The following is a 20,145-nucleotide window of genomic DNA, read 5'->3' on the forward strand; positions in this document are numbered from 1 at the left end:
TCTTTTATTCTTACAGTTGCTCCTAGGCAATGACTTGAGACTCTCATTTGCATGGTCCTGTTTTGCTAGGAATCATGCCTACCTCTGGACCTGGCCACCCCACGTGTGTGCTTCAGACAGCTGAGTGCGTGTCTGCTCTTTGACTCACTTGTTCTTGAAGTCCTCCACCATGTCCTGCATGCCCCGGAGCTCCGAGTCCAGGCGGCCTCTCTCCCCAACGATGCTGTCCAGCTGCCTCCTGAGGTTGTTGATGTACTGCTCGAACAGAGGGTCCAGGTTCTGCCTCACGGTCTTGGTGCCCTGCTCCTGCAGCAGGGTCCACTTGGTGTCCAGGACCTTGTTCTGCTGCTCTAGGAACCGCACCTGGAGGGGAGGGAAGATGGTCATTTGCCAGACAAGGATGGAAGGAAGAAGCGTCAGCGTTCTCAGCTGTGCTGGCTGGTCTGGGGTGCCCCGAGGTACTGGGCTACTAGGTTCGTGTACAGAGGCTCTGCTCCCAAAACCTCTCCCCCTTTCGCCACACAGGTCTAACCGCAGAAATCCTTCCCCGGCCCGAGTCCTTCTCCCCGTCTACGTTAGTGAGCACACCTGTGACTTGCCACATTCCTTCTCCTTTTGCCCAGCACAATCACAAGTCTAGTTTTAAACTACACGGTAGAGCTTTCCTCACTGCTAGGACCTCAGTGAGGGGCATGTTGCATGTGGCCTAATGGTCAGACCCAGTCCCACTTCCCCTTGAATGCGCGTGTCACCTCTAAAGCATTTTCATTTGTGGTCCTTGTCTGTTTCTGGAGTAAATTGCCATTTATGCATTTTGTAAATATTTCTAAGGCTTCCTGTCTTGACCTATGTAGAGTATTTTTCTTTCCCTGTAGAGTTTTCTGTCCCTCTTGCCCAGACCCCAGAAGTGCAATTTACCAGCCTGTATACTGTCGTCATGTTTATTTTTTTTCCTCTCCAATACACTTTGGAGCAAAATTAAGTCATGCCATCGCTCATCTCCTTCATGGTTGTGAAGAGTCCCTAGTTCGGGTAAGTTGGCAAGGTCATCACCTGCTGCCTGTGGTCAACTAGGGCCATCTGGCCTCCCTGTGGAGAGCTAGGCTGAGCCCCTCGTCCCCTTCCTATGTCTCCCCCAGGGAGAAGTTTGCTGTTCTTCCTATCAAGGTCTCACCTTGTCGATGAAGGAGGCGAACTTGTTGTTGAGGGTCTTGATCTGCTCACGCTCCTCGGTCCTGACCCGCTGGATGGAGGGGTCGATTTGCAGGTTCAGAGGGGTGAGGAGACTCTGGTTGACCGTGACTTCTTGGATGCCTCCGGGGGGGCACACGGGGAAGCCAGAACCCCCATAGCCACCACCAAAGCCAGCTCCACCACCGAGCCCAAAGCCAGCGCCAGCTCCACCGCCGAAACCGAATCCGCTCCCGGCTCCACCTCCAAAGCCATAGCCGCCTCCGACTCTGCTGCCATAGCCACCTCCGACGGCACAGCTGCCCCCTCCGATGGAGATCCTCTTGGAGCCCCCCAGGTTGTAGAGGCTGCGGCTGCCGAAGCCAGCTCCTCCGCACACTCCACCCAGGCCGCCACTGCCCCGGGAGCGGGACACAGAGACGCTGCTGAAGCCACAGCGCGAGACCCCGGGGACCCTGGCTGAGCCTGAGCTGAAGCCACGGTGGCTGCTGCTGTAGCTCTTCACGGTGGATTTGCTGGTCATGGTTGCAGAAGACGGAAAGGCTGAAGAGAGCGTGAGAGGCTGGAGGCTGGGGTGAGAGGAGCAGGTGAGTGAGCTGGGCTCGGGGCAGCAGTGTATATATACCCGGTGAGCAAGGGCTGGGCCCAGTGCTGGAAGGTGAGCTTGCAGATTGGGAGGGGCTGGGCTTTACACACACAGTGAGATCACCCACAGTTTCTAGAAAGGTATGATATATTAAGAGTGCTTTTGGATTCCTTTAGTCATGGAGAAATTCTCTTGCCTTCCAGCCTTGACTTGATCCTACCACAATAGACCTGGATATAAATTCACTGAAGTCATGAGTTAGTCATGTCCTCAAACAAAGGAGCAAAGGAGCTGATCTGTGATAATTGTCCCTTCCCTCTGCTTCATCAGGCACTCCCTGTGTGCCCCCTTCCCACACAGGCTTTCTGCTCCTCAGACACCACCCTTCCCATCTGAGTGGGCGCCTCCCTGAGGGCGTATAGGCATTTGCCCTCTGGTCTGAGCAAGAAGTGGCCTGCTGTGTCTTCTCACCACGTTGCAACCTGTTCTCTGGGGATCCTCACTGTCCTGCCCAGTGGCTCAGGCATGGGAATGGGTCTGCTATAGGGGTAAAACTGTTCTTTGTAAGGTAATAGGGACAAAAGGGTTGAGCTTTCAACCTGAACAATAATCAGTCTTGTGTCCTCTGTGATAAGCTGACTATTTGACATTTTACTGAGGGAACAGGAGAAGACATTGCCAAGGGCCTCTGCCCAGACACCTGACTTCTTAAGGAGTTTCTATGCTGGCACCTCCCCACCTCAAGTGTTCACTTTGCCTTAGAGGTGATTCTCATGTTAATCTGCCTATCCAGCAAATTCATAGACACCTTTCTCCCTGATATTTTGGAACCTTTATGTAGGGGCTTAATTTAAAGAATGCAGAATGAGTAGGACAAAAATCATTAAGCCATTCACTGAATTTTCTTCTCACAGATTCTGGAACATTTCTTAAGAATTGAGAAGCAGACAGTTCACTGGGACATGGGAAGTTGAGGGGCATATAGAAGCAATGAGTCATGAAAATGTGCCCTTAAAGCGTGATGATGTCACAAGAGAATCCCTACCTTTTATTTTTCATTTCAGTGCTTGAAACACCAAGTCCCTATACCCGTTTTCAGAGAGAGGGAAGGCTCTCCCATGACAGCAGTGTGTTTACAGGAGAAGGAGGTTCATATTTTCCAGTCCTGCCTTAAGTACTGTGTACACGGAGAACTGGAGCGATCGGAGTTATGTTATTCTACGAGAACATGTGGTTACATGAGCAACCATGGGGGCAAAGACTAGCCCTGACATTGAGATGAGCCTGAGGCAAGCTCCTGTTACTGTTTTAAAAGCACTCCAACATTTGGGGGGACAAAGCATTCAAGAGGGCTGGGTGTTCCCCATCTAAAGGAGTTGCTAACTCAGCGTCTGGCAGGAAAGAGGCACCTTCTCAAGACAACGGAAGAAGCTCCCCTCCCTTCACCCTGGTTGCACAATGTTTGACCAAGAATGTGCTGCCACCCAGTTCTGGGAAAGAAGTGTTCCTTCTCGTGGCATGTGCTCTGATCCACTTTGCTGTCCCGGGACAGAGGGCTTAGGCTTGGCATGGATGATGCCAAGATGGGGAAGAAGGGTTGACAAGTCAGGTGGGAGCAACGAGCACTTGCCCAGTGTATCGTGTCACTGTCGATGTCCAATGCCTATGGCTGCTTTCACACTACAACAGCAGGGTTGTGCAGTCTGGGGCAAAGACCATGTGACCTGTAAAGCCTAAACCGTCCCTCTTGTCCCTTTAAAGAAAATGTTTGCCAAACCCTAGTTAAGAGCATGGCCTCTGGGGGCAGGGTGCTCAGACTCATGACCAAGCTCCTGGGTGTCCTTATGAAAATACTTAATCCCTTTGTGCTTTGTTTTTACACCTGTAATCTGTGGGTGAAAACAGCACTAACTCCAGACGGTTGCCGTGAGACTCAAATGAGACAAGGTGAAGGTCCTAGCACTGTGTCGGCACATAAGGTTTCAATGAAGATGAGCAAGTGTCCTTCTGATAGGGAAATATGAAGATGTTTGGTATTTAGGGACCCGTGAAAAGCTTCAAAAACTGGAACACAGGTACAGTATATGGGCATGTGACGGGAGTGGGCCACCGGGAGGACAGTGGGAGAAATGAAACCAGCATTCCGCTTGTGCCACCTTAGCAAGGACCTAGGAAGCTATGTGTGAAGTTTTCTCCTGGTCCTGAGCTGTATACAGCCGGGAGGCAGAAGAGCAGTTTGCAGGCTTGCTGGCACTCCTCCCAACAGCAGCATAGGGCAGACGGAGCCCCACCTCTGGGGAATGCCACCTGCTGCCTGAGCGGCTGGGAGTCCTTGGCAGGAGGCCGGCAGGGCAGGCTGCTCTCCCTCCTCTAGGGCCAGGCTTCCCCACTCACTCTCTGCTTGGTCTCAGGCTGTCCTCTGGGGGGCTGTGCACACAGGGACAGGCTGCCATCCACCAGCACAGGGAACTGTGTCAATTCCTCTTTTAGTGCTGATTGTATATCTTTTTCATCATGGGGGTAAACTCATCCTGGAATGAAAGATGTAATTTGACCAGAGCAAAGACCTCAGATTCAACCATTTAGCCTATGAGAAGATGGTTAAATTTCAGCATTTTATCCAATCCCAGGCTTGATTTGTGCACCAGACAGTACAAGTAGCATGAAGTATCATGTTTAATTTCCTGACATAAGTATTTATTAGACATTCATACACACACATATGCATATGTATATGAAATATGTGTAAATACATATATATGTATATATACATATGTAAAGAGCTTTACTCTCCTTCACCACCTGCAGGGAATGCTCTGGGGACAAATTCCAATGACTTGATAGAGTGAGGTTCATGGGAAGACTCTAGAGAGGTGATGAGGGGATCTCAGACAAGGAGACAGTGGAGAGGGTGCTGGAGAGGAGAGATCCCCACTCCCCTGGCAGATCTGTTTCTGATTCCATTTCATCCCAGCCCCACTACATGTAAAGGGTCAAGTTTGTACTTGGTTCCTTTGCCCGGATTTTCTATGCCCTTTACAGGGTGTTTCCCAGCCCACCTTCAGACTGCATCCTGGCTGAACCCTGCTTCTTCCCTTTCCCAAAGTCCAGCTGGCCCCCTCTCCTCTGCCCTGTGCTTTAGTGCCCAGGGGAGGGAAGCGTTCAGAGAATTGGCTTTTCCAGATGAAACAGTGGGCTCATGTCTCATGGTGGAGCCCAGGGGAATCGTGTTTTCTCAGAGCAGCCAGGTGGGAAAGGTCTGACCTTCATAATAAGATTGGAACAAAGGGTGTTAGTTTAGGCAACTATGTGAGAGAGACTGATACAAGCTGTGAGTAACTAGGATGACAGTGGCCTCCTCCCCAGCAGGCTGCAGAGCCCCGCCTCCCTCTCTGCCAGGCACCTTCCTTCAGTCCGGAGTTGCGTGTGGTTGGGAGCATAGGTTGCCTTTGTTCCCGGCTCAGGAGTTAACCTGTGCTTCAGAATTGTTCCCAGCTTGGAGCCCCTGCGGCCTGAGCTCACGGAAAGTCTGCCTCACCAGGATTTGCCTCATTTTTCTGCCTCCCTGGGTGGAGCGGATGGCAGGAATGAGAGCCAGGCTGCTGTCATCATCATCAGAAGCTTAAGGCTGAATGCCTAACCCTGCCAGCCGCAGTGCAGCGCCACGCTGCTCAGAGGGAATCCCGAAGACCCAGTCCTTCCCCAGGAAGCAACCACTGAATGAGAAACATGAGCAGACAGCGGCACCAAGGCTCGACGAGGGGAGAGTACAACGTTCCAGACTGTGAACATGTAATATTCACTTAACTGTGACGCTCCCCTTCTATTTCTCAATTTTCACACACAGTTCACACCTTTTTTACAGAGAACCCGATGACAGTGTTTTGTATTCAGACACGGCCCCTGAGTGACCCTCCCCGCAGCATCAGGAAGTCTCTGGCAGCTCCATTTTCCTGCACATGGGGCTTGACCTCACACCCATGGGCAGGATGGGGGGAGGGTGCTGAAAGAGCGTTTTCCACAGTGCTGAACTGCTCCCAAGCACTGATCTGCCTCTGGAACTGGGGTCACAAATCCGGTGGGGATAAGTCAAGAACCTCTTCCTTGCTGACTTAAGGAGGGGACACTGTGGCTGCCCCTTCAACCAGGATAAGTAGAACATGACAAAGGGGGTTGGCATGTCCTGTACTTCAGGGGACACATATGACTGTTTGAACAATTACAGAAGTGACTATGATTGTTCTCTTGTAAACTGATTTCAGTACATATTCATGTAAAACTTAGTCACCGGGCAATCGACTTTGAAAGCGTTCAGTTTTTTTACTCACCCTGCCTAAGCACATGTGGGGGACATAGGTGTGCTCAGATGTTCAAGTCACCGACAGTGTGCAATTGGGCTGGGCACTCAAAGGCACATTTGGGAGAAGGAGACAGCCTCAGTTTTTCTGGCCAGTGTGGGGACACCGGCGAGGAGCAATGTGTATCTTGTGAAGGCACATTTGAGGTGAAGGTGCCAGGGTTCTCCTGTCATGTGGCTGAAGTCCTTGGCAAGAACAGGACTCAAAGTCCATGGTTTACATTAGAGTTCACTTTTGGTGTTGTAAATTCTATGGGTCTTGAAAAAATGTATAACAGGTACCCACCATTGTAGTATCACACAGTATATTTCCTTGCATTAAATATCCCGGGCACTCTGCTCATTCATCCCATCCTCTCCCCTAACCTCTGGCAACTGCTGATCTTTTTCCTGTCTCCTTAGTTTTAATTTCCAGAATGTGATACAGTTGGAATCATACAGTATGTAGAGTTCACATTAGTTTCTTTCACTTAGTGATATGCATGCAAGGTTCCTCTGTATCTTTTCATGGCTGGATAGCTTATTTTTTTAAGTGGTGAATAATATTTCATTTTCTGGACATGTCACAGATTGTTTATTGATTTGTCTACCGAAGGACATCTCAGTTGCTGCCAAGTTTTGGCAGTTCGGAGTAAACCTACTATAAATATGCACATGCAAGCTTCTGTATGTGTGTAAGTTCTCAACTCATTTGAGTAAATACCACGGAATATAATTGCTGGATCATGTAATAAGAGTAAATACCAAGGAATGCAATCAGTGGATCTTGTGGTAAGAGTCTGTGTAGTTTGTAGGAAACTGTCAAACTGTATCATCTAGGTTTTCTCCTGTATTACCTTCTAGGAATTTCATAGTTTTGCATTTTATAGTTATAGGTATGATCAATTTTGAGTTGATTTTTGTTTTTTTTTTGTTTGTTTGTTTTTTGAGACCGAGCCTCAAGCTGTCCCCCTGGGTAGAGTGCCGTGGCATTACAGCTCACAGCAACCTCCAACTCCTGGGCTCAAGTGAGTCTCCTGTCTCCGCCTCCCAAGTAGCTGGGACCACAGGCCCCCGCCACAACGCCCGGCTATTTTTTGGTTGCAGCCGTCATTGTTGTTTGGCAGGTCCAGGCTGGGGATTCGAACCCGCCACCTTAGGTGTACGTGGCTGGCGCCTTAGCCAGTTGAGCTATAGGCGCCGAGCCTTGAGTTGATTTTTGTGAAGAGTTTGTGTTCACATATTTTTTAGCATGTAAATATTCAGTTGTTCAGTGCCATTTCTTGAAAAGATTATCTTTGCTCCATTGTATTGCCTTTGCTCCTTTGTCAAGAACCAGTTAACTATATTTGTGTGGGTCTAATTCTGGGCTTTCTGTTATGTTCTACTGATCTATTTGTCTATTCTTTTGCCAATACAACACTATCTTGATTACTGTAGATTCACAGTAAGTCTTAAAGTCAGGTTTTTTCCATCCTCTGATTTTGTTCTCCTTTAATATTGCAGTGGGCATTTTATGCTTCTTTATACAATTTTGGAATCTGTTTGTTGATGTAAACAAAATAACTTTCTGAAGTTGTGATTGGGATTATATTGAATCTACAGATCAAGTTGGGAAGAAGTGACATCTTGTCAATGCTGAGTTTTCTTATGCATGAATGTGGACTATTTCTCCATTTATTTAGTTTTTCTTTGATTTCTTTCATTAGAGTTTTTTAGTTTTCCTTATGTAGATTTTCACATATTATGTTATATTTATACCAACTGTTTTATTTTGTGGAGTTGCTAATGTAAATAGTATCATATTTTTAATTTCACATTCTAATTGTTTATTGCTGGTATGCAGGCAAGGGATTATCTTTTGTATATTAACCTTGTATCATGCAACCTTGCTATAATCACTTGTTAGTTTCATGAGTTTTTTTCTTGAATCTTTTTTCAACATAGACAATTGTGTCATGTGATCAAAGTTTTACTTGTTCCCATCCAATTTGTGTACATTTTATTTCCTTATCATGTCATATTGCATTAACCAGAACTTCTAGTTGATTTGAAGAGTGATGAGAAGGGATATCCTTGCCTTGTTCCTCATCTTAGTGAGGAAGCTTCTAGGTCCACACTATTACATATGTTAGCTATAAGCTTTGTGTACCTGTTCTCTATCAAGTTGAGGACATTTCCCTCTACTCTGTAATTTTTTATTATGGTTGGTGTTCAATTCTGTGAAATTCTTTTTCTGTATCTATTGACATAATTGTATAATTTTATTAGTTTGTTGATGTGATGGATCATATTAATTGATCTTCAAATATTGAACTAGCCTTACATACCTGGAATAAACCCCACTTGGTCATGGTGTGTCATTCTTTTTATGCATTATTCAATGGGATTTGCTAATACTTGTGGAGGGGGTTGCATCTATGTTTATGAGAGATAACGAGGGAACCTCTGGAATGGGAGAAAATATTTTCAAGCTATCTGATAAAGTGCTGATAATCAGAATCTATTAAGAACTCAAGCAAATCAGTAAGGAAGAAATTTTAAAACCCACAAAAATGGGCAAAATACATGAACTTTTCAAAAGAAGACTAAGGCCAAGAAAATATGAAAAATGCTCAATGTCTCTAATTATCAGAGAAATGAAAATTAGAACCACAAGGAGATATCACTTAATTCCAAATAGAATGGCTTTTATTTAAAAAAAAAAATCCCCAAACAACAGATGCTGGTGGGTATGTGGATAAAAGGGAACTCTTATCACCTGTTGAGGGAATTGCAAACTAGTATAACCTTTTTGGAAAGTCATATGGAGGTTTCTCAAAGAACTAAAAATAAAGCTGCATTTGATCCAGCAATCCTACTATTGGTCATTTACCAAAAAGAAAAACAGTCATTTTTATCAAAAAGACATATGCACTCAAATGTTTATTGCAGTGCAATTCACGATTGCAAAGATGTGGAATTAACCCATGTGCCCATCAGCACATGAGTGGATTAATAAAATGTGATCTATCACCATGGAGGACTACTCAGCCATACACAACTGGAGATCATTCTTCTAAGTGAAGTATCACAAGAATGGAAAAACAAATACCATAAATACTTGATATTGAATTGGAACTAATCGCTCAGCATCCACTGGCATATTGGTTGTAAAACTCAAAGGAAAGCAAGTAGGAGGGAGGGGGCAGGACAGGAAGGGTAATTCATACCTAATGGGTACAATGCACACTCTCCAGACGATGGGCATACTTATAAATTTGACTCAAACAGTGCAAAAGCAATTCATGTAACCAAATTATTTGAACTCCTATAATATTCTGAAATAAAAAAATAAACCCTTTCAAAATAAGAAAAAGTTAATACAATTAAAAAGATTCAAGAAATGCTTACCTAAAAAATCATCTAAAAACATTATTGTTTTATCTTTCACATATAGTACAATAATATAAGTGAAATTGATTTTTGTCTATGGTGTAAAGTAGGACTCATAATATGATTTTTCCCATGTAAATAGCCAGTTGACCTCACACCATTCTTTCCCTACTTTATTGCAATGGGACCTTTGCTATAAATCAAGTTAATCAATATGTGGTTTGTTTCCAGATTTCATATACAACTTTGTTGGTCCATCTGTCGACCATTTCCCTAGTACCATACTCTCTTAATTACTATGATTTTATAATAAATTTCAATATCTGGAACTATGTCTTCCAACTTTGTTATTTTTTATGTTTGTTGTGACTATTTTAAATACTATTCATTTTCTATCTTAGTGCATTTTGTGCTGCTATAATAGAATAGCTGAGACTGGGTAGTTTGGAAAGAACTAAAATTTATTTCTCACAGTTCTGGGGGCTGGTAAGTCTAAGATCAAGACACTGACAGCTTAGTTCTGTGGAGATGGATAAATTCCTCTTGAGAGAAGGAATGTTGTATCCTCATGTGGCAGAAGAATGAACAAGCAACCTAAAATTGAACCCTGTGTGAAGCCTCTCTTATAAGGGCCTTAATCCCATTCTCAAGGGTAGAGCTCTTACAGCCTAATCACTTCTTAAAGGCCTCATCTCTTATCACTATCACATTGTCAACACATGAATTTTAAAGAAACACCTTCAAACCATAACGTTTCATACAAATTTTAGATATGTAGAATCTACATATCTATTTTATGATAGATTTATTTATTTATTTATTTATTTCACCCTCTAATTAAGCAATTCGCTTTATTTTTTTCAGTAGTTTGTTACTGAACAGTATTCATATGCTCAACCTGGTAAGTTACATAGATTTATTAATTTCTATAAAACATCTGCTGAAATTTTATTGAAATTGCATTGAATCCATAGTTCATTTGGGGGGAAATTGGCATATTTACAATGTTAAGTTTTCCAATCCATGCAGATGACATATACATCCATTTATTAGGTCCTCTTAGGTATTTTCAATAAGATTTTATAGTTTTCTTTGTATAGATCTTGTATATCTTTGGTTATGTTTATTTCTAGGTATTAGATGTCTCTGATGCTACTACAAAGGATGTCTTTTAAACTTTATTTTCTAAGTATTGCTTTCTAGTCTGTAAGTATATAATTGAGTTTTGTATAGTAGTGGTATTAGTTGTCTGGTGAGTGTGATAAATTTGCTTTTACTTCTAATAGACTTTAGTTCTTTTGATTGTCTATATACACAATCATGTCACATATGAATTGTGACAGTTTAGTTGCTTTCTTTCTAATCTTATGATGTTTATTTCTTTGTGTTACTTTATTGCATTGGCTATAATTGCCAGTATAATTGTAGTGGTAATAATTACCCTTACCTCTCTCCTGCTCAATGGCAAAGTTTCAATCTCTTGCTATTAAGTATATTTGCTGTTTTTAAAGAACATTTGATTTCTCTCCTTTTATTCTGTTAATGGGGTGTGTTATATGATTAATTTTTTTAATATGAAACCATCCTTCCTATAATAATGCTTGACTTCTGACAGATCTTAAGCTCCATTCCTCTCTCTCCTCTTTTGTTCATATCTAGAAAAACTGATGAGAAAATTCAGGTGTTCCTTCCTTTGGCACTGGTAGGAATTGCAAACCACATGCAAGCCCCACCCCAACCCATATGCCATTAAAAAACCTGCTCTTGCCTCTACTTTTGGATCTGCTTGAGAACCCTGTCCTGCTTTCCTTAGAAAACCTTATCATTTGAGAAGTATATTTATTCATATTCTGTAGGGGTATATGTGTGTGTGTGTGATGTCATCAGTCTCCATAGCTACACCAAATTTTGGGTGGGCACAGCAATTAGCACTGTGAGTTTGCTGCATGTCTGGGTGATGACCACTACCACTGGTATCTTTCTTTTCTTGCTCTGGCTTACAATCTGGCTCTGCTGTTTCATTGTGAGCATGCTCTTTGAACTGCTGAGTGCGAGCTAGTGGGCTCTTTGAGTTGTATTGCTGCCTGCTGGAAAATTTCACTTTGAGCTGTGTTGCTTAGTGCTGCATTTTCTGAGTTTTACTGAGCCTCTTTATATAGTAGGTTTAACTGACCCAAGTCAGAAGTTTTAATAATTCGTATTTGAGGACAGAACTATGGAAAAGTGGCCCTGGATGATGTGTCTCAGCTCAGACCTATCTGTATGTCTCATATTGAATTGTATTTCATGATTCCAACACAAACCAGGACTGATTCTAAGCTCAAGGGAGTGACTCTTGCCCTAAGACTTTTGGTTGTATGTCTTAAGTAGGTGCTGGCCCTCATCCTATGGAGTGCTCAGGAAAAAGATTGATAATCCATGCAATATGTAGTCCCATCAGGTGATCACTCATGTGAAGGAATAGCATTTACTATGCGGCTTGCTGAGGCCACACTCATAAAAGCAGATGACTTGCTAGGATCCTTTAAAACATCTTGGCTGCTGCTCCTGCTGTTACCTAAAAAGATCCTCATCCCCCAGGATATAGGGGGAAAACACAAATGATACCCTCAAGGGGTTGTTAATTCAACTATCTCCGTGAGGAAGCTCCTTAACTCTAATGATACTGATATGAGGCTCTCTGGAGAAAGAAATTTGTTAATATGAGCAAGGTAGACAGAATTCCTCTCCTGCCAAAGTATATTCAGAGGGAAAGAGAGAGAGCTAGAAAACAAGGAGAAAATAAAAAACTGAAAAAGAAGTTCAAAATCTAGTGCAATTGGAAATCCACAATTTACTAAAGTAATTTGTATAACAAAAAGATTTAAAAGTGTACAGATTTGCATTGTGCCCCTACCATATAGATTCTGAACTTACTTTCACATCTATAATTGCCAAATCTTCATGACCTTAATCCATGTTGCAGCTCAAATTCCACTTAGGCCTGGGAATCCCACTGCTTTAAACAAGTTTCCCCTGTATTATTAGAGAAGTTACTAAACACAAAATAGAGAACAAACAGGTATACCTCACCCTAGTTATCAAAACTACTGACTTGCCTAAATTCTTCATGATTGTAGCATCTACTAACATATATCACAGTGGGCAATGGACAATCTGATTCAATAAATAATAGATTAAAATTAAGTCCTTGGTACTTACAAAGCAGCTTGACAAAATGGGTCCCCATAGGCCTCCCCGGCCCCTTTAAAATCGTTAGCATGCCCAATGTAAATTAAAGCAAAACCTTGAAGGAGTGGAACCCATTAAACAGGATTGTTTAGAGAAGGGGTCATTACATCTATTGTCTCTCAATTCAGCAACCTAGGTTGGACTATTTTTAAACTTGGGAAGAATGGAGAGTGCCTCACAGTGGATTGCCACAACCTTAAGTCCTTGGTCATATCCATCAAGGCCCCATGCCCAATATCATTGGAATTACTGACTTATTCAATCAGCAACTACGTAAATACATAGTACCCTCTTCCTATGGATTTGGCCAATAATGTTCTATTGAGGGCCCATTTCGACAGCCTCTCCATCACAGCCTGCTTCACCTCCAAAGGGACACAATATACCTTTCCTGGACTCTCGTGGAGTACTGTAACAGAGCTGCCACTGGACATAGTCTTTGCAGACTAGCTCTTAAATGCACCTGACTTTCTCTCAGACCACAGATACGATTTACAGTGATGAATCCTCCAAAGAGCTTGATTTGACACACTCATTTGGGACATACCAATGCTCACAAAAAGAGGGCCACCATTGCCCTACACACAGTGCAAGGCCCTGCCACCTGAGCTAACTCCCTAAAATTATTTGGTCAACCATCCTTGACATTGTTAAGAAATAATAACTAATCCTTTCAGCACTTACAATGTTAGAATAGACCCAACATGTTTTAGAAATGTTGGGTGCTGAAGGAAACATACGCTTCATTTACAAATTTTACATAAGCTCATTTACCTACTAATCAGCCCATCTGAATGCCCCCCCCCCTTCAAAACAAAGTTCTAAAATCCATCCCAAGTGTGGCACAATGGACACTCCCACTAGTGTCCTCCAGAAGCTCCTTCACTACAGAGCTTAATCAAAACAGCTCCTTTCAAGCCTTGCAGAGAATCTGATAGCCACTTTCTCTTCCCTGCGAATTGTCAAAGGAACCAATCAAATCTGGGCTCTCGTGGAGTACTATAATAGAGCTGTACATCAACCCTCATGGGGTCTCTAGGCTGGCTGTTACCTAGAAAAAACAATTCTGCACAACAGCTTATATTATAAAAGCATTTTATTGAACACACTCTGGAGGAAGTTAGAACCAGAACAAAATTTGGGATTGGGATGGGAATTCTGTTTTGATGGTTTAGATACTAGAAAAACTTTGAATTCTTGCGTCATTGAGGACCATGCTGTGGGGACCTAAAGGCTCATTTGAAGCAGAAAATCAGAGACTGGGAATTGGACCCTTCCAGGAATCAAAGAATGTGTCTCTGCAATAGATTTGGTCTAGACTACTCTCCAGAAAAAGGGAAAACTTGGCTGGGACAACTGTCTAGAAGAGGCAGTGTCCACAGGCTGGTGGCTGCACTTGGGAGGCAGTGTCTTGCAGCAGGTTCTTAGTTCCTGACGCTCCTCCGGGAGGAGGAAGTGGTGGAGACAAACTTGACGCTGGAGCTGCTGCCCCCGCCACTGCCAAAGCCCACCCCCAGGCTTCGGCCACTGCCCGCACTGAACCCAGAGCCCCCTACACTGAGCCCTCCACCGACGCCCCCACTGCTGCTGGAGTAGTAGCTTCCACCGCCACTTCCTCCACCGAGACCTCCACCGAGACCTCCACCGAGGCCGCCACCAAAACCACCGCCTAAACCACCGCCAAAGCCGCTGCCACCACCGTAGCCAGAGGAGACATTGCTTGTGACGACAGCTGCAGAGAAAAGAGGGAGAACTCGGTGAGAATGCTGTGTCAGGTTGATCCCACGTGGCCAACTTACAAGCTCCTGCTGGTGTCAGAGCACTATACCTGGCCTGCTTTACAGAACAGCAAACATGCTCCAGAAGAGCTAAGTTATTTAGTGAAGGTCCCTAAAAATGTTGGTGAACATAAGGGACAAGGCATAGTGCTAGGGCCTGGGGAGGGGAAGGGCGAGGCAGGTGAGTCCAAGATGTGTAGGATGCCCAGCCACATTGTCTTATCCAAGGGATAAGACAGGAGCCATTGGGACAGTGCTTCCTGTCCCAATCTGTGTCCCTCCCCTCCAGCACCTGCTTCTCACTAAGGATGTTAAATAACCACACACCGGGAGGGTGTGTCTGGTATCTAGAAACAGCAGGATTCTGAGTTGGCACTGAACAGACCCCATTATGGCCACTGCTAATGTCTGTTGCAAGTTACTTACAGATGTTGACTGGTCCAACTCCTTCTCCACTCAGTCTGAAAGACGAAAAATTAAAATTAAATTATAACTCCCATAGTCAGGCTCAGAGCCATTATATAAGCCGGGAGTCTGTATGCCCCCCCCCCCAGAGACTGCTTAAATCAAAGGAAGAGAGAGCTTTCCGGAAGGATCTTCCAATGAAGAGAGACTGACAGAGGAACAAGTAGTCAAAGGAAGATGATAATTCCCATCCTCCTCCACCCAGTGTGTGGAAGGCATGCGTGAGATCTCGTAGGAGATATGAAAATGTCTAGAGCAGTTTTCGTCGGACTTTACACTCTGTGAGGGAACTTGGCATGGATAGAAATCCCTCAGACAGAAAGTGGGCAATGAGCAGTGTCAGAGGATTGACGAAAATGGAGTAGCTTGAGGCAGGCGAGTCGAACTCAGCGGGGAGTTCCTGAGGGAAGAGGTACTTGAAGAATGGGGAGGGCAAGGGTGGCGATGGATGGCATGGATATTGAGGTTGAAAAAAGAACAGGAACAAAAACAGAATGGGGTGATGTTTGGGACACATTTGTTGAGTTGCTTAGGTTTTTGGAGCAGAGACAGGGCCTGAGACCATTAGGGGAGCAAAAGGCCAGAAGAGGGACACATGAGTGGACACATGCATGCACCCATGTGTCAGTTTGAGATCAGATTGATGATGTGTCATTACCACGCCCCAGACAGCAATCACTTGTGTGTGTGTTGTGCACCCTGCCCTAGAGAAGCTTTGCTTTATCTAATGAGAGGCTGTGCTGGGCTCCTGCTGCCCACCCACCTGCACTCCTCGCCCTCCAGCAGCTTGCGGTAGGTGGCGATCTCCACATCCAGGGCCAGCTTGGTGTTCATGAGCTCCTGGTATTCACGTAGCAGCCGTGCCATGTCCTGCTTGGCCTTCTGCAGGGCATCCTCCAGCTCAGCCAGCTTATTCCTGGCATCCTTGAGGGCCAGCTCCCCACGCTGCTCAGCGTCAGCAATGGCGTTCTGCAGGTTGGCGCACTACGGAGGGAAAGGAGCGAAGAGTAAGGACAGTGGACACCAGTAGCTGAGCAGAGCCTGGTGTATCTCTATCTGAGATGCCAGGTCAGGAAACCAAAGTTTCCAGAGCCCCAGAGAGAAGCCAGTGCATCTTTCCTGGTCACCACGGGTCCTCCTTTCAGAGCTCACACCCCTCTCTTACTGCCTGTCAACCTTGCCTACCTGCTTCTTGACATTGTCAATCTCAGATCTCAGTCTCTGGATCATGCGGTTCATCTCAGAGATCTCGTGCTTGGTGTTGCGGAGGTCATCACCATGCCGGCCAGCTGTCTGCTGCAGCTCCTCGTACTGATGCCACCAGAAGAGAGAAAAGGTTCTGTTTTCACAAGGATAAAAAGCACTTTCCCAAAGTTTGTGGCCAGTTTAGCTGCCAAGTGGTGGAAAGGGGTGTAAATATCTAAGGTCTGGATTGATTTAGGTAGGCTCTTCCAAGATGGAACAGTCTAGTGCTTTGCTCTCCTAGAGATAGTGGTGTGAGATTCTAAGCAAGGCTCTTTTTCAGGCTCTGGGGTTTTTTTAATATATACAGGGCTGTTCCCAGAACTCATCCCAACAGGCCTTAGCAGGCTTCAGGAGCCCCATCCTCAGCACCACCATGGCCTAGAATCCTAGACATGTGTCCATCCCCTAACTTAGGAAATGTCCACCAGAGCTCCCACCTTGGTCTGGTACCAGGACTCAGCCTCAGTCCGGCTGCGGTTGGCGATCTCCTCGTACTGGGCCTTGACCTCAGCAATGATGCTGTCCAGGTCCAGGTTGCGGTTGTTGTCCATGGAGAGGACCACGGATGTGTCAGAGACATGCGTTTGCATCTGGGACAGCTCCTGCAGGGAGATTGGAAGTCAGTCATCCGATTCTGTGTTATTCAACATCAGTTCACTCACATCTTCTCCATACTGTGGTATGTCAACTTGAGAAAACCACCTACTTAAAAATTTTAGATGGGTTTCTTACCGCATCAAAGAACATCTTCATGAAGTTGATCTCATCCATCAGTGCGTCGACCTTGGCCTCCAGCTCCACCTTGTTCATGTAGGCAGCGTCCACGTCCTGGGGAGATGGGGTGGGGGGTGGTCAGCACATACACACACACTCTTCCACCTTGCCATGAGTGGCCACCGCTCTTAGGAGAGCATGACTACAGGCTACAAGTTCTCTCCTACCCATACCCACCTTCTTAAGCATCACAAACTCATTCTCGGCAGTGGTGCGCTTGTTGATTTCATCTTCATACCTGAGGGTGAAAGGGAAGGGAAGCACTCATCAGGGGATGAGGGATGGGTGAGGGGTCTTTATTGTACAGCCCACTGTAAGCCTGCTTTTAGTGAGGAGGGGGCCCCTCACATCTCCTAGACAGAGAGGGAGAGGACAGTGGCAGCATAAGCCCCTGGCCGAGGTCTTTATCCATCAGGTTACTGCTTTCTCTGTAACTGCCTGCCAGATAATCATTCTATTATGGCTATAATCCAGTAGCTTCAAGAAGATTCCTATAGAAAAGTGGTATTTTTTCTCTCCAACTTCATATCTAATAAATTTCCTTACTTCTTTCTCAATTTTTATAGCTTTTTTTTAAAAAAAGAAACAAAACAAAAACTAGCAGCAAAAGAAATTGCTTGAGCCACCAAGCTGGGTTATGCCATCAGTTCCCGCTTTTCATCCAAAGGCCCGTGCTATGTACTTTGAGTTTATTGGGGAGGAAATCCCCCAGGAGCAAGAATCACATGATGCCACATTTCACAAGGCAGTGCCAAGGGTGCTGTGCCTGCTGCTCTGGCTATTGGCTAAGTGCCCTGCAGAGAGGCTGGAACTTTCTACACGTGGACCTGTGTTTCATTGTGGCTGTTTCTGCTCTTGTTTTAGTATTGCAGGTGTCCACAGAAGGCATATGCTTCTAGCTCAAAGGGAAGGCATAAGCAGAAGATGCGTTCTGGTCATGACACTCATCTGGTGCCAAGAAGTTGTCACCCAGCCCTGTCTGCACCCCACTTCCCCAACTCACTTGTTCTTGAAGTCCTCCACCAGGTCCTGCATGTTCCTCAGTTCCGAGTCCAGGCGGCCTCTCTCCCCAACGATGCTGTCCAGCTGCCTCCTGAGATTGTTGATGTACTGCTCGAACAGAGGGTCCAGGTTCTGCCTCACGGTCTTGGTGCCCTGCTCCTGCAGCAGGGCCCACTTGGTGTCCAGGACCTTGTTCTGCTGCTCTAGGAACCGCACCTGGAGGGGAGCAGAGTTTGAAGGTGAAGAAAGTTGGATTTCATGTTTCAACGGTCAACTCACTAATGGGCCTCCCATCTCGTGCTGTCCCCTAAACCATGGCCATGTGCAGCACCTGGCCCTGGGGCCAGGGATGGGCTGTCCAGAGTGAGATGCCCAACCTCGCTTTTCTAGAGGGTACAGGAACTTATCTAAGGCACACACAATGTTAGGAACAGCTGTCTGGAGTGTGGCCCTGCGGGCTGGTGGCTGCAGAGGCACTCAGGCTGCCACCTTCCCGTGCCATCAGCCCCACTACACCAGGCACAGGATTCGTCTCTCTGCCCAACAGTGGCCAAAGAGCCCTTGTGGGACAGCCTCTGACCAGGAAGAAATGACTCTCCCTTCTGAGCTGCCAGTCTAATTAAGAAAGTGCCCACAAATCCAAGACACAGAAACAAATGGAAACATGTAACTGCAAACTAAGAAGGTATTTTCACAAAGCGAAAAATCTCCCCTCTCCTCTCTCTCGTTGGCATTTATTCTAGTCTCACAGTGATTTTTTTTCTTTGTTTATTTTTTACAAAAGGTTGGTTCTCACCTTGTCGATGAAGGAGGCGAACTTGTTGTTGAGGGTCTTGATCTGCTCACGCTCCTCGGTCCTGACCCGCTGGATGGAGGGGTCGATTTGCAGGTTGAGGGGAGTCAGGAGACTCTGGTTGACTGTGACTTCTTGGATGCCTCCCGGGGGGCAGACGGGGAAGCCAGGGCCACCGAAGCCCCCGCCAGGGCCACCAAAGCCACCTCCAAAGCCAGCTCCACCACCGAGCCCAAAGCCACTGCCAGCTCCACCGCCAAAACCAAATCCACTCCCGGCTCCACCTCCAAAGCCATAGCCACCTCCGGCACCAAATCGGTTCCTGAAGCTGCCGCCGCTGGAACTAATGGAGATCCTCTTGGAGCCCCCCAGGTTATAGAGACTCCGGCTGCCATAGCCGCTTGCTCCACCAGCGCCCGCAAGGCTGAGCCTGCCGAAGCCACCACCGCCACCCCCAGACCGGGACACAGAGGTAAAACTGGTGCGAGAGACGGACGGGGTGATGGCAGAGGCAGCGCTGAAGGAGCGGGCGCCCCCACTCCGGTAGGACACACTTGACTGACGAGACATGGTGGCTTGTTCCTGCTGGAGCAAAAGAACTGGCACTAGTGGTTTGGGAGGCGCTGGAGAGAACAGAGCACGGCAGGATGCGAAAGGTGGCTCTGCTACTCGGAGCAGCAATGCCCCCTTTTTATTCCTTTCAGAGCTGGGCTGGGCGGGAGGGCTGCGAGCTGTGAATGATTAAGTGGGCTGGGCATGCCTGGGGGGCAGCTGTGAGCTCACCTGTCACACCTGCACCGTGGTGCGGGGCGCAAATGCTTTCTTCCTGGCAGGCTGTGCTCAGTTAGAAATAACCTTGCCTTCCAGCGCTGGTCTCCTGGCAGCAAGTTGGAGACAAGCCTCTCTTCACCTTGGGGGCTGGGAACAGCCTAAGGAGGATGCCAGGAAGTGAGGGGCATGGGCCATGGCCACTGTCCTAGAGAGACTTATAGGACCAGGGGCAACAGCCACCCCAGCACACATGGAGCATCTGTCCTTCCACTGAAGGGAGCTATCTGTCAGCAGGGCAGAGCTGTCCACCACCTGGCCGTGAGCTGCTCTTACACCTTTCTGGGCAGGTTGCTGCAGGGATCTCACCTCTTGAAAAGGCAATCCATGGCTTTATTTCTTGGGTATGTGCCAGAAGGAAAAGTAGCTTTGTCCTTCTCTGCACAGTTTCTTTCTTGGGGGAGAACAGCTATCTCAGAGTCCACTGTGGGAGGGTTTGCCTACAAGGGTCAGAACAGATAGGCTCCCCCCCACCAGCCTCAAACTCCAGAAACAGAGAATGTGGGCAGCCCTTGGCCCCTGCTATGCACCACTTTCCTCT

At 46.2% G+C, this 20,145-nt stretch overlaps 2 protein-coding genes across 6 annotated transcripts; both read right to left on the reverse strand.

The window, feature by feature from the left end:
- Positions 1 to 144: 144 nt before the first annotated feature.
- Positions 145 to 1,714, reverse strand: LOC111725544 (keratin, type II cytoskeletal 6A-like). Its single transcript, XM_023513644.1, has 2 exons — positions 1,175 to 1,714; positions 145 to 363 (listed from the first exon to the last, which is right to left on the reverse strand). Exons 1-2 carry the CDS (start codon positions 1,712 to 1,714, stop codon positions 145 to 147), a joined length of 759 nt encoding a protein of 252 aa, XP_023369412.1.
- Positions 1,715 to 13,797: 12,083 nt separating this feature from the next.
- Positions 13,798 to 19,718, reverse strand: KRT5 (keratin 5). 5 transcript variants are annotated; one of them, XM_023513572.1, is made up of 11 exons: positions 19,121 to 19,346; positions 18,780 to 19,060; positions 17,985 to 18,199; positions 17,159 to 17,219; positions 16,940 to 17,035; positions 16,645 to 16,809; positions 16,148 to 16,273; positions 15,726 to 15,946; positions 14,924 to 14,958; positions 14,386 to 14,451; positions 14,144 to 14,346 (listed from the first exon to the last, which is right to left on the reverse strand). In XM_023513572.1, the coding sequence occupies exons 1-11, from the start codon at positions 19,344 to 19,346 to the stop codon at positions 14,144 to 14,146; spliced, it is 1,695 nt and encodes a 564-aa protein (XP_023369340.1). The 5 variants fall into 5 exon arrangements, with proteins under 5 accessions (XP_003790458.1, XP_012660970.1, XP_012660969.1 ...); XM_012805516.1 differs by having other exon boundaries at positions 13,800 to 14,451; positions 18,780 to 19,078; positions 19,178 to 19,435; XM_012805515.1 differs by having other exon boundaries at positions 13,800 to 14,451; positions 18,780 to 19,078; positions 19,142 to 19,435.
- Between the last annotated feature and the right edge of the window lie 427 nt (positions 19,719 to 20,145).

Source organism: Otolemur garnettii, unplaced genomic scaffold (genome assembly GCF_000181295.1).
Source record: "Otolemur garnettii isolate 467f Iridium unplaced genomic scaffold, OtoGar3 scaffold00043, whole genome shotgun sequence".
Classification (NCBI taxonomy): Eukaryota; Metazoa; Chordata; class Mammalia; order Primates; family Galagidae; genus Otolemur; species Otolemur garnettii.